The sequence below is a fragment of the Copidosoma floridanum genome, unplaced genomic scaffold (genome assembly GCF_036245765.1).
Source record: "Copidosoma floridanum isolate Cflo_tuat_1 unplaced genomic scaffold, Cflo_Japanese_pri ptg000035l, whole genome shotgun sequence".
Taxonomy (NCBI): Eukaryota; Metazoa; Arthropoda; class Insecta; order Hymenoptera; family Encyrtidae; genus Copidosoma; species Copidosoma floridanum.
The window spans coordinates 925,415-939,140 of record NW_028321912.1 but is presented as its reverse complement, the minus strand read 5'-3'; the positions used below and the strand labels follow the sequence as shown (position 1 = coordinate 939,140).

The window sequence follows — 13,726 nt, the reverse complement described above, 5'->3', positions numbered from 1 at the left end:
AAAAATCGTTTTAAAATTCTCCTAGTACGTACTTAACTGCTGTGTTTTATTGATTTTCATTAGACGATATCATGGAAAGTGCTCATTAAAAAAAATTTGGTAAACTGGTTATAGTTAATCTTGATGAGCTGTAATTCATATAATGGTTTTCCTACAATATTTTTAGACACACGCTGTGTAGAAATCATACATGTGTCAACTTTAAAAAAAACACTTTTGATTTAAAAAGTGACCAGAAATCTTTTGAATATTTTTCATAATAACGTATCGCGTAAGTATTATGTATATCAATGTAGCACGCACACTTTAAATATGTCAGAAAAGGCTTTTTAAACATCAACTCTATGTTTAGTAGTTTTAAGTAGATAAATTAAAAACAACACTTTTATTTTATTATTGGTAAGCTTCATTACATCATCATATTAAAAATTATAAACTGTTAGAGTAGAGATCAATAAAATTGGTTGAGAACATCTGCTAAAATCTACTGAATGAAAATTTTTATGAATAAATTCCAAACTGGAAGAAACTTTTAATTAGCAGATTCATCGACATCTCTATTTCAATGTTAATATGCATCAGTATTTCCAAGCGAAAAGTCAAGTGTTCAATATTTGCAAGAATAACAGTCGCAAGACAAAGATTGTGTCATCACTCCTACGAAGTTCACAATGACTTTGCCTTTAAAGTTTATGCTTCGCTCAAGACTTGGGACACAGTTAGGAAGAAATGCCTGAAAGACGGAGGTGAATTCTTTTAGATTTTTCGTTTCCCAATAATGAACTTCTGCACGACCATTTGTAAATTCAACTTATTCGACAAACTTTTGGGAGCTGTATGTTGGCGGAAGGGGCGGTAGTTAAAGAAGTTCACTCGCTAAAAGAATTAACGTCAATATAGTATTGATAATACTTCAAACAGAGATGAATTAGTGAATGAAAAGCCTTTGATTCAAATTTCAAGTCCCTTTATAGCTTATAAAGTGAGATATTGATAATTTTATTATTGAACTTATAACGTGCAGTCTTATGAAAATCAGTACTGTTCTGATACATAACCTGCAATATCTGGATAATCGACGTCAAGATTTGATTGGAAATTTTTTTGAAAATAGCTAAAAACTTGACGATTATGTATAGCTATAGTCACATTTTCATTCATGGCTTATGGAATAAGCAATAAATTAGTGAATAAAATAATTCTCCTTTGACACCTACTGTTAGTGCGTCACGTTACCCTACTGATTGATATTTTGTAATCACATATGTAATTCCATCTGTATTTACACTTGTAAAGTCACTTGGAATTCTACTTGGAATTTCACATGGGATTTTGGATTGGAAACTCCAAGAGTCATTCCAAGTGTCATTCCAAGTGGAATTACAAATGACCACTGAAGATACATTTTTTCCTTTTTTAAAATAGTTAAAATTGAAATTTCAAGCAGTATAATGGCCTTACGAGATGTTATCATCCATATAGTAACACCAAAGCAGAGGGGTTCAAGCAGGGTATTTGTTCTCAGATCTCGAAAAAATAGATTTTTTTATTTTTCGTTCAAATTTTCTTGAAATGACTTGAACCCCTCTGCTTTGGTGTTACTATATGGATGATAACACCTAATGCAACCATTAAACCGCTTGAAATTTCAATTTTAAAAAAGGAAAAAATGTACCTTTAGTGGTCATTTGTAATTCCACTTGGAATGCCACTTGGAATGACACTTGGAGTTTCCAATCCAAAATCCCATGTGGAATTCCAAGTAGAATTCCAAGTGACTTTACAAGTGTAAATACAGATGGAATTACATATGTGATTACAAAATATCAATCAGTAGGGTATGAGGCTCTTTTACCGTCAAGCTTGAATCAGATGGCGCCAGGGCACGTCGCGGCTGTCATACTTACACACCGTCAAATTTACAGTTGTGTATTGCGTTCGTGAGCCTATCTGTGTAATGAGCAAAGCAGAAGACATAACCTTTGTAAATGATTGCTGTTGTTTGCAGACAATTTTTGTTTGCATTTACGTTTAAAGATAGTAGGAAAAATGAAGTGCAGTGTAATATCCTGCGATAAGAAAGTGAAATTTAAATTTCCTTCTGATAGTGTGATAAAAAAAAAGTGGCTCGAAGCAATTGGGAGACCAACATTTTTGCCGCTCCCAAGTCATGGCTTACCTGTCCACGAGTTCTGCTTTTCTTTCACTGACTCTTGCTCCTTTCCCTTTTAAAAGCTTTTTCAATTCTGAAACTTTTAAGCTCCCATAATATTCTTTCTTGTCTTCCTTATTCATTTCAAAATTTCAAATATTGCGCTTTACCACTACACTTTAATTTCCTATGTACATACAATACTGAAAAGTAATGTTGTGTGAGTGAGACGGCCATGACAGCCGCGACGTGCCCTGGCGCCATCTGATTCAAGCTTGACGGTAAAAGAGCCTCATACACCTGTATATATATAGTCATAAAGGTTACATACACAGCTGATCTCATGCGTCAAAAAGGTTGGGTACGAGTGAACTTCCTCTAGCTAGGCAAACATTTTCTTAAAAAATCTTTTATTATGTTAAAAAAGTTATCAACACAAGTTTCTGACTACTATGAATGGTAAAAAAATCAGAATTTTCGTTTTAAACAGTCAATAATGTATACCACACGTTGAAAATAAGTCAAAAAGAAGCCAAAAGGTGTTTTTTAAAAATTCAAAAATTTCTGAGTAATACTCATGGTTAAAAAAAAAATTGTTGAAAAAGGTTGTGAGAAATAAAATTAAACAATGATGATGAATTTGTGTAGTGAGAGTCCGTGGACAACGAGATTGATATATATATATATATATATATATATATATATACATAAATCTCTCACGAAGTTCATAAAAAATAAATGACAGTATTTGTAGATTTTGGTCTGTAAAATTACTAATTTTTTTTTTATCGGTGTTAACATTTTCTTTTTATTGGAAAATAAGATTTTCTTTATGCACTCGTACACTACAGTTTACTTTGCTGATTTTCGACATAAAGCAGCAACTATAAACTGATTAACTTAACATCAATCGATATTACTATTTATTGTACAGATGAAGCCGTGCTGATTATTTCTACACAAAAAAACATTCAATTTCTCCATTACTTTGACTGTCAGGTCCTCAATCGTATTTTCGTTTCAATCAAAAATATCTCATTGGATTAAAAAGACATAAAAATGTTAAGTTCTTAGTTCTGATCCTTTAGGCTCAGTTATCTTATATATTCTAAAAAGCTTTTAAACACAATTTTTTTTTTTCCGAAAATCTAATGCAATATTCACAACGTAAATTTTTTTCACGAGTTTCTTTTAAACACAGCACTAAAAAAATTTTATTCTTACAAAAATTCGTTTCATATATGATAAGGTAATAATGTTTATAAAGCATAAGGTATTGAAACAAATGCTTCATTTTTTTATTTTTTTCCTTTGAAACGTGATAGATTAATGTCAAGTACTGCATTTCAAGGACAACAATGACGAAAAAAAAAAAAATTTCGTTCTAACAAAACGTAAGATTAAAAAGAAAAAAGCAAACATTTTACTTATATAAACAAAAAATAACCGCAGATGAGTTTTTTTTTTTGTTTAAAAACAACCCACTTGGCAGTGGTGAAATTTAAAGAAGAAAATTTCGCAGCACTGCAGAGCATGGGTGCAAACAACATTCCCGAAATCTGGACAGGCTTGCACGACTACTCCGAAGAACTCGAGTGGACGACCGCCACCGGCACGTCCGTCGATGAGACCCATTTTCTTTCCGACAACTGGTGCAAGGGTGAACCGAACAACCTCGGAGGTATCGAGAGATGCGCTTCCCTGACGCCAAGGGAAATGTTCGACGTGAGCTGCAACTCGACGAGGGCCTTTGCTTGCTCTGTGTCGCTGGAAGATTTGTAGAATTGCACCGTGAAAGCTTTCCACTGCCAAATATCTATTTTTTTTTTTTTTTTTTTTTTTTTGAGTGTAAACGAATAGGCCAAAAGGAAGTTTCAATAAAATGTCATTCTTCAGTGAACCACTTTTTTTTAATGGAATTTTCATGGTATCTCCTTTTTTTAAGAAATCATTCGTACAGCAGTTGAAAATGCCATGATCCTAGGGTTATCTTACTAAAAGTTATTTGTTCTGCCTTACCCGAGTTTCCAGAAAAGAAAAGGAGTGGTGTGCAATAAAGGCTCAGAAACATTGTTGGAGATATTAGTTCAGAAAAAATCAGAGGCCTAACTTCTGAAATTGAGAAACACCTGCTCAAAGAAATATTAAAAAAACAAAACTTCCTCGCACAATCGTTATGCAAGTACAAGAAGTACCGCTCATTTTTCGTCAAAAATTCCACCAATTTCCTTGGATTGAAAATAAAACCGTTTCTCAAAATTCATAGTTATGTTTTTACAACACGTTAAGTATTGCTTATTACAAATAATTCAAAAATGTATTAAAATGTTTAAAATAGTATTGCACAACTTTTCATCAGTATTGCAGAAATTTTCGTACCGTATACAATGTAAATATTTAAAATATTTCCCCTAGTGTGGAGTAAATATCTTTTGCCCGTACAGTCTAATGAATAAAATTATACTTTTTCCACTTGTACGACAATTAAAGTAACACCACGGAATCAGGATAGATGTGTCGTTTTAAAAAAAAAAAAAGAAAAAAAAAAAAATAACAAATTGTATAAAATATTCTACGTGATAAGTAGGGCGTATACTGTGTCGAAGACGAAAAAGCAACAACAGATTTTAAGTAAAAAATACACAAAATTTATTGAAAATATTATTTTACGCGAGATGGATTTTCTCACATCGTATAAGGCACGGACTCACATTAACGTCTAAATATCCTTGAAAAAGGCAAAAAATCCTTAACAATAGACTTTGGTACTTTAATTAGAGTACAAACTTTTATTAATTGATATCAAATTATAAATTATGGTAGATAAAGTGAAAAAAAAAAAAAACCAACGATATAACTGATAAATTAGTCAAAAAATATCCAGATCAAATATATAAAGTAATATACCTGCATATATTTTTTAAAGATTTATTGCCTTTTTCAAGGATATTTAGACGATAGTGTGAGTCCGTGCCTGAGAAAATCTATTTCGTGTAAAATAGTATTATTTAATAAATTTTGTATATTTTTTACAGCTTCACTATTCCATACTCAACAGTTAGTATATATGTAACATGACATTAAGAAAAGGATTGCACTTCATTGAAAACGAAATAATATTTCGATGATTGACTGCTCCTATGCCGGTTTACTTAACTGTTTTCGTTAAGCTTATCTTCATGAGGTAACCACACAGGTCTTAGGAATGTAATAACAGCTGTTCCATTAAATCTCATAAGTCTCCGATGATAAAAATCATGAATTTGTTGGAGAATAAATATAGATTTGATACCACTCATAGCTTTATTGATGTGTCAACAGATAATATTTGATGAAGAAAATTCTTCTGTGTCAAGATCAGCAAAATACTGTAACTGCTTTAAAATCGGCTACACTAAATATTTAATATTGAATAGTAGTATTTAGCACTTGTGAATACCTGTTGAAAATGATAAATTATTTATATGAATTTATGAATCGATTGGCTTAAAAGTGAACCGGTTGTATCTTTTTAGTCGATTATTTTCGCAATGGTTGCAAAAACGTAAACAGAAGACTGGAAAGTAGCCATTAGTACCAACTAATATATAATCGTTTAAATACTTTTAAAGGATGGCCTTTTTGGAACTGATGGCTTTGTTATTTAGTTTAAAAAATCCTAAAATTTCGTAAGAAAAACACATTTACATTAATAACCCGACATTTTTTATTCTCAAGCAATGTACTCTGGTAATGTACTTTGTTCTCATATAAAATAACTTTACAAAAATTGACTGGCATATCAAGGATCATAAATGCATACCTCTGGAAATTAAGACAGTACACGTCTCATCATTACAATCGTCACTCGTCCAGTAAGTGTACACAGTATACTCCCTAAGTAAATGGTGAATTCTGCCCTCATGTAACAAGCATTTCATTCATATTCGTTTAGCTGTGTTGTTCTTTAGTTAATCCCAGATATACTTACAGACATTTGCATATCTCACCATTGTTGATTAAAACCATGTTTGATGTATGAAGGAAAAGTAAAGAATACACAGGGATGATTACTACCAAATCATTTATTTTACTTGTTGAGATTTACTCAAGAGGAACAATTAATGTTAACTTCAATTAGAATCTTTGTCTTTCTCCTCTATGGCCAATGCCTCTTCTAGAAGCAGCACCTCGTCCACCTCGTCCTCCAAAAGATCCTGTAAAAGACAATGTTTGGTAAGAACAGAATTACGGTTCGACATTACTGAATTATTCTAACGTTTTATTATATTCATAAATGTAATTGCTCCTACCAGTAACAATGTGCTTTTTATCACAATTGAGTTGTATAAGCAATATTAAAATGAATCTCAAAGCAATATAAGAAAATTTACAAAAAATAAAAAGTTTACAAATTACATTAGATACAATAAAAAATATTTTATTCAATCAATTGTCAACAAATTATACAAACCTCGACCACCTCTATGATGTTGTCCTCCTCTGTTCCCTCTCATTTCTCCCTGGAGTCTTGATTTCATCCGTACGTTATCTTTGACCATATCAATCACTTCGTCTGGCATACGTAGATATTTTATCGTGTTCCCACGTATGTAACACTCTGTCATTCGCCAGAACTTGTCTCCATCCTGTGAGTTAAAATCAATTAGTCGGTACAGTTATTGGAGAAACTATTAGAACGTGAAATAAAGCAATGAAATCTACATTCATGGTAATGTCTAAAAATTAAAAACACACCATGCTAGAGTATTATTCCCAAGTTTATTTGTAGGAACATAAATGAAGCTATTTGTTGTTCTACGATGCAAGCTCTGATCAGATAAAAAAAACTTACTTTTGAGGTACAAATAACATCTCGAAGCTGGATGTTCATCCAATTGTCAATCTGTACCACGTGTCCATTGTAAGTCTCTCCACTCTTCAGTTCAACCAACTGAAAGTTCAATAAGACAATTAAAAATGAAGCATTTGAACAAAGGAATGTATCTGAACTTGACAAGACTCACTACAGGATGAGATTGTGCTGCACGCAACAGGGATAGTGGTAGCTATAATGAACAAAGAATAGTTAAAATAAATGGACAATCTTGCTAGGATAGCTTATTGAACGAATACAATTAATTTGCAGAATGTCTTACCATTTTCTTTTGGTTTCTAGGCACGTTCTATGCTCAAACAAAGTTTTTTGATGAAATGTCAATCAAGACACGTCAGCACGTTAAGCCTGTTCTTAACTCTGTAATTCACACGGTGGTAGGTTCGTTCGTTTGAGAATGTTCGTACGTGATCGTTTTTCGAAAAACGGAGTCCAGTAATCCAGTGTTCCTACTGGTTCCCGCTTTAAGGTCCATCTACAATAGCGTTTAGATCGCTGTGTCTGACTGCATCTGGCGTCCGTAAGTATAGTGCAGGTAAATTGGACTTTTTTTGAAAACTAATTAATAGCAGCGATGTTATTGCATGAACTTGTAGATGAAAATTGGCTCTTTTGATAGAATTAAAACTTTTTGGCAACTCGTATGGAAAAAAGTTTAAAGTATAATGAAAAAATTTATAATCTTTAAATTAGCTGTTGAATCTGTCACAAATTGATCACACATTGTGCAAAATTGAAAATAGAAGTTCATAATGTGAGTTCGATAAAAATTTGTGACATAGTTTCTTTTAAATTAATAAATTACGTACCGATAGTTCGCACAGTGTGTGGAAAAAGTGTGCGGCAAAGGTTTTTGCCGCACAGTGTGCGGAAAAGGTGTGTGGAAAAGGTTTTGCCACACACCGGAAAAAATTTTGCTACACACTGGAAATAAAAATTCAAACCTATTTTGTACCTATTTTCCTCACACATTGCGAAAAAACTTGTACGCAACTCGTGCGGGACGATTTCCCGCACTCGTGTGATAGACTCGCACTCGTGGCCGGTGACGGTAACTCGTACCTTGCGATCACACTCATGCTACGCACTCGTGTGCTCAACTGGTACTCGTTCCCGTCAACTCCGGCACTCGTGTGAGTCAATCACTACTCGTGCGGGAAATCGTCTTTTCCGCACTTGTTACGTAAATAACTATTTGGATTTTTGTTCTACCAGAAGAGCAAATTATTAAAGAGGGATATATGGGTTTTACATGGATAATGGGAGGTAGGATTAAGTGTTTTACTCATTGGGTTAATAGAATCGACTCGCTATTTCATACCATGGTAATTTAATTCAATGTGCTCATAAAAATCGCTTAAGTAGTGTAAACGTTCGAAAAAAAAAAAAGAAATACAAGCTCACATGCTTGAACATGTACTATAAAAAATTACATAAAAAATTATAAATACATAGTTTGACTTATAATTAGTACATTTCAGCTTGTTCACAGTTTTTCCATCAGAGGCATCTATCACCTACCAACCATTATTAATAACAAACAGCAATAATAATGATAATAATAATGATAATAATAACGTTGTAAAATAATAATTATAATGATAGTAATAAATCATGTAAAATCCCTTTTAGAATGGTTTAGAAGGAGGGAGAGGGGGAAAATGTCTGCCAGTAGTATGTAACGTTTGTGCGACCGTTGGGGAGCTTATGTGGCAAGCAGCAAGTGGCAGATATTTTTTTTAATCGTTACTTAAGTATACTGTTTTACAGCCTAGTTTACTCACATGGTGGATCGTGAATTACCGCCAGTCTGTTGTGTCTGCCACTATTTTTACACGAAAGTACATGTTGAGACAAGAAAATTAGACTGTGTAGACTTGGTTAGGATTAACTTTATTCTTGGATTCAATCCCCCCTCCCCCTTCAAAACGCCACACAGTTTTTCCTACTCTATATTTTTCTGGACTTATAAACAATTGAAGTTTTCTTTTACATTTATTTTTAAACGGTTTTTAGAGTAAATTTTTTCCCCCAGATTTTTACTCCCTCTGTTTCAAAAGTAGCCACTATGCTGTGCATGATGCAAATGTATAGTTTGTTGGAAAATTATCTTCATTAACACAGTAGCTTATTCATCATGAGACGCGTGGGATAGATTTTAGTTCCAGTTATTGCCACATGATGCTTATTTACATCGTGGAATGGTGCTAAATTTTCGCGGTTTTCTTTTAAACTCGTAAAATGGTAGAGGTTTTACTCTCAACTTTAGCCACTTCATTCACATTTATACGGGCTCTTCGGCGCTAGTAGTCGCGTCTCATGACGAATTCACCACACAGCAGAAAGTTGGAGTTCATGCAAGTAATGCGATATATTTTAGACTGTAAGAGCTTATGGAGCTGTTCACATAGACATTTTTTGCTTAATTCAATGGGTGTAATCCGCAATCGCCGCCAGCAGTTACATATGTACGACGTGACGTTGCGTGGTTGGGGGCGCTACTGTCGATTTACTAGTGATGTGATCCGCAATCTCACCAGCAGTAAAGCAGACGACGTCGGTCTACTTGCTCTTTTTCGTGACATTTTCCGACATTCTATCGTCTGCTTTGCTTTGTTTACAATCAGAAAATGTCACGAAAAAGAGCTAGTAGACCGACGTCGTCTGCTTTACTGCTGGTGAGATTGCGGATCACATCACCAGCAAATCGACAGTAGCGCCCCCAACCACGCAACGTTGTCACGTCGTACATATGTAACTGCTGGCGGCGATTGCGGATTACACCCAATGTGAACGTTCATATTGAAAAGGGGGTTCCACTGTTCCGCTAAACTCAAATTGAGTGAACAGACTGAGCAGACCTATGCTGTGTTCTCTGTCTGTCAACGTAGTTGCAACCATGTAAATATATATAGGCTTTGTTGCCTGATGGAAAAAGAGGTATAGGTCTGTTCAGTCTGTTCACTCAATTTGAGTTTAGCAGAACAGTGGAACACCCTTTTCAATATGAACGTTCACATTGAATTAAGCAAAAAATGTCTATGTGAACAGCTCCTATATCCCTAATGTTTAAGGAGTGTACGTACAGCAGGTGTTCTCGAAAGTTCTTTTGGCGTTCGCAAACACGATATTGTGCGAACGGTAGACAATCTTATCTCAAAAGATTGATTGATACCGTGGTTATCTTTGATTAGGATTATCTTTTTATAAATAATAGCATTCAATTGAAGCTACATTTGAAATGGAATATGTTTACGATGTGAAAATAATCTTAAGTAATGGTTCGATTGTTTGTCCTTTTAAAAGAAAATAGAAAAATAATTGTATTTGATTATTAGTAAATGTGAAAAAAAATTGGTAATTTTCGGACCGCAAGCTGATCATGAAAAATTGATTGTGAAGATTAACAGTAGATATATGCCACGAATAATAAATAATTCGTTTTTTTTCTGTGTAAGGGAATTGGAGTAGAAAGTCTGTAAGTGGAACCGTATTACATTACAAATGATATGCTATGAAAAAACACTTCTTTACTTTATTGTTGTTTTTTTTGTGATTTTAAGAAAATTTTGGTAGTTAACATAATTACATATTGATGTGTAAGAAAAGTATTGAAAAAATATTTGCACTACTTATGATTATCACATTATGCTACTAAATAAAAATAAAAATCCTTACATCATTTAAGATTAACACTATTTTAATTACAAGATTTCTGGAAATAATATTATCATTAATACATAATTATGGAACGAAAAAATAAAAATTTTGTATCTCCTATTTTATGTATCGTAAGGTTAAATTTTAAATTACGTTTAGAATAACATACAATGCCAAATCGTTAACAAATCAACCATGAAATATAAATATCCCAAAAAATTTTGGCTATTGTATAAATACTATCAATTAAGATCCATCCTGTTTTTTTTTTTTTTTTTTTTTTTTTCACACGACTTCGATGTCGAAAGAGAAATTGTGGTCCAAAACGTGACGAATAAACCATAAATATGACGAGACTCTGGTGAACAGTTGAGGCATTTCATCGTCACATCTGTCTGATTTTGTACGAATACCAATGATGGTATCACCATTACCATCGCTATAAACAAGAGGACTTCCTCCATCACCCTGTACAATAAATTAGTTTTTATAAAACAAAAACCGTTATGTACAAAATTTTTTTATATCATAAAAATGCATAAGCATAAAAATGTAGCTTACGACACAAGGAAAACCAGTTGCTCCACGGGAGTTTGTGCAAATGTGATTGTTATTTACAGTTACGTCCATCATCTGTTTGCAGTCTTGGATGGGAAGAACAGTGGACTCGAAATACTTGAGCTTATCGGGATATGCCCAAGAAGAGCTGGAATCTCCACTGGGATCGGTTGACGTTTCGTTCGTTATTTTGTCACCCTCGGCACCAAAACCACTAAATACAACTTGTCTATCTTCGTAATCAATGTCATATTCCGGTAAATCAACTTGCTGGTAAATGAAATCGTTGGTCATGTGGAAGTCCACTTCCATCTGAAATTTTGCGTTTCACCGTTTGATTTAAATTTAAAAAAGATACGCAGATATTTAATCGGAAATAAGCCACGGAACTTGACTTCGTGCCGTTACCTTTAATATAGCAATGTCGTTCTCTTGAGAGCGGCAGCTCGTGGTGTGATAGGTCTTGAGGTACATGTACTTGGCAACAGCGTGAACTACAGGAGCACCGGAATCATCCAGTTGGTTGGTGAGTACAAATAGCTGGTGACTTTTGTAATTGATAACGCAATGGGCGGCAGTGAGAACGTAGAACTTGTCGATTATGGTGCCACCGCAAATGTGTTTCAATTCCGTTTCTTCGTTTAAGGATTTTTGGATCGAAACGACATATTTTTGCCTGTGCGTATCGTCGGGGCTTCCATCGTAAATGCGAGCCCGTGCCTCAGTTTCTGGAAATTCAAATTTTTCACAAGATTAAAGTCTACTTGATCGTTCACATTAAGATGATGATCTGTTTCTTGCTTTTTTCAAGTGTACCTCGAGCAATTACATGCGTCCAATTGCTTTGTAAAAAATAATTGGCGATTTTCAAAAAGTATCAAATACGCACTCACCTATGAGTAGGGAAAGGCTCAGGACGGCAGCGATGATAACTCGAAATTTCATGGTAGCAGTATTTTTAGGTAAAAAATCTTCTTAAAAATTACCGACCAAACGACATTTATACAATGCATAGCCGAGGAAATGGACGCATCCAATAAATACCCAGCTGTGTCCGAATGCAGATCGAGAAATGTCATAAATCTTGCACATGTGTTCCTGTGCGTGTTTGCGTGCACATTTAGACTTTTGTGAGGATTAAATTGAAATTCAAAGCAAACAGCTTTTTTTTTTTTTTTTTTTTTTATGTAAACATTACGAGAAATATTTTGCGAATTAAAGAAACAGTCGATTAACAGACACAAAAGAAAATCGTAATTTTACGAAATTAAACGCGAATCGGTATGATTTTATAGACAATAAGCGAATTTTGCATGGTCTCGATCAATCGATTAATTTTTCAAATCAAAATTTCGTTATCTGCACGTGTCACCCACCAATGATATAATGTTTGAAGAGCATTTTTTGTAGGTCAGATTGAATTCAATCATCAATGTTTCAACAATGCATGGACTATTTGATATTCGTGAAAATAGGTTTTAAATACAACATGTAAAGGTACATAACGCAAAACTAAAGGAGAGACTAACTTCTCCATACATGCTTCATATTCATTTTATTTTTTGCAGCACGATCAATGTAGACAAGTGTGATTTATACTATATTTTTGTCTGAGCGAAAAATGTTACTACTTAAAAATCGTCTATTTTCGATGCAAAACAAATTTTGAACTTGGCAGGAGGGTGATTGAAGTTGATCACATAATGAATGTATGTATGTACGTAATCAAATTTTTCGACTAACTCAAAGTAAAATAATAGTGCGAGTTCACAAATGTTGTAGTCAAAGTAAGCACTTTTTGAATAAATTCAGAAGAAAAGTATAGTTATCAATAGTTTGAAAGAAATCATTTACAAATATTTAATATTACCAGCTATCCTGCTATCAAAAGTTTTTACAATAAGAGGAATCACCATACTGTAAAAGTTGTAGTGGTTATAACAGTGTGTACAGAGTAAGAATATTGGGTACACTGAGAGAAAAAAAATTGTAAAATTATAGAGAAATTTCAGCAAAAATTACTATTCCGCACAGTAAATCAGATGCAAGTTGGAGAAAAGGATAAAATTATCATTTTTAACAGTAAAGATTATGATTTGAATAGTTGGAATTATAGTTAGAATAGTAAAAATTACTATGATGAAACAGGAAACCTCAAAAGGATCGGTTAGTAAATTTTACTTTCCAGCATAGAAATTTTTACCGTTCTTATTATAATTCTTACTTTTCGAACCATAATTTTAACTGTTGAAACAATAATTTTTACAGTTGCAAATAATAATTTTTTCCTTTTTTGTCAGCTTTCGTTCGATTCACTGTGCAAAATGGTAATTTTCGCTGGAATTTCTCTATAATTTTTTAATTATTTAATTTTTTTTTATTTGAAATGAAAAAAAAGCCGAGACTCGTTAATTTCTGTAAAATAACATTTTTAGAGACTACCGCATTGTATCATAAAAAAAACGAAGAGAAAAATGCGT

At 33.3% G+C, this 13,726-nt stretch overlaps 3 protein-coding genes across 4 annotated transcripts in view; all 3 read right to left on the bottom strand.

Annotated features, from left to right (window-relative positions):
* Positions 1–13,726, bottom strand: part of gogo (thrombospondin-1 like protein golden goal) — a 193,071-nt gene that overhangs the window by 42,232 nt on the left and 137,113 nt on the right. The window lies entirely within an intron of this gene.
* LOC149373178 (U6 snRNA-associated Sm-like protein LSm4) lies at positions 6,201–7,413 on the bottom strand. Of its 2 annotated transcripts, XM_089597688.1 has the most exons (5): positions 7,291–7,412; positions 7,159–7,200; positions 6,987–7,085; positions 6,606–6,780; positions 6,201–6,348 (listed from the first exon to the last, which is right to left on the bottom strand). In XM_089597688.1, the coding sequence occupies exons 1-5, from the start codon at positions 7,291–7,293 to the stop codon at positions 6,269–6,271; spliced, it is 399 nt and encodes a 132-aa protein (XP_089453814.1). In that variant the 5' UTR covers positions 7,294–7,412; the 3' UTR covers positions 6,201–6,268. The 2 variants fall into 2 exon arrangements, with proteins under 2 accessions (XP_089453814.1, XP_089453815.1); XM_089597689.1 differs by lacking the exon at positions 7,159–7,200 and having other exon boundaries at positions 7,291–7,413.
* On the bottom strand, positions 10,974–12,191 carry LOC149373177 (chymotrypsin-1-like). Its single transcript, XM_089597734.1, has 4 exons — positions 12,140–12,191; positions 11,655–11,974; positions 11,250–11,558; positions 10,974–11,156 (listed from the first exon to the last, which is right to left on the bottom strand). The coding sequence occupies exons 1-4, from the start codon at positions 12,189–12,191 to the stop codon at positions 10,974–10,976; spliced, it is 864 nt and encodes a 287-aa protein (XP_089453860.1).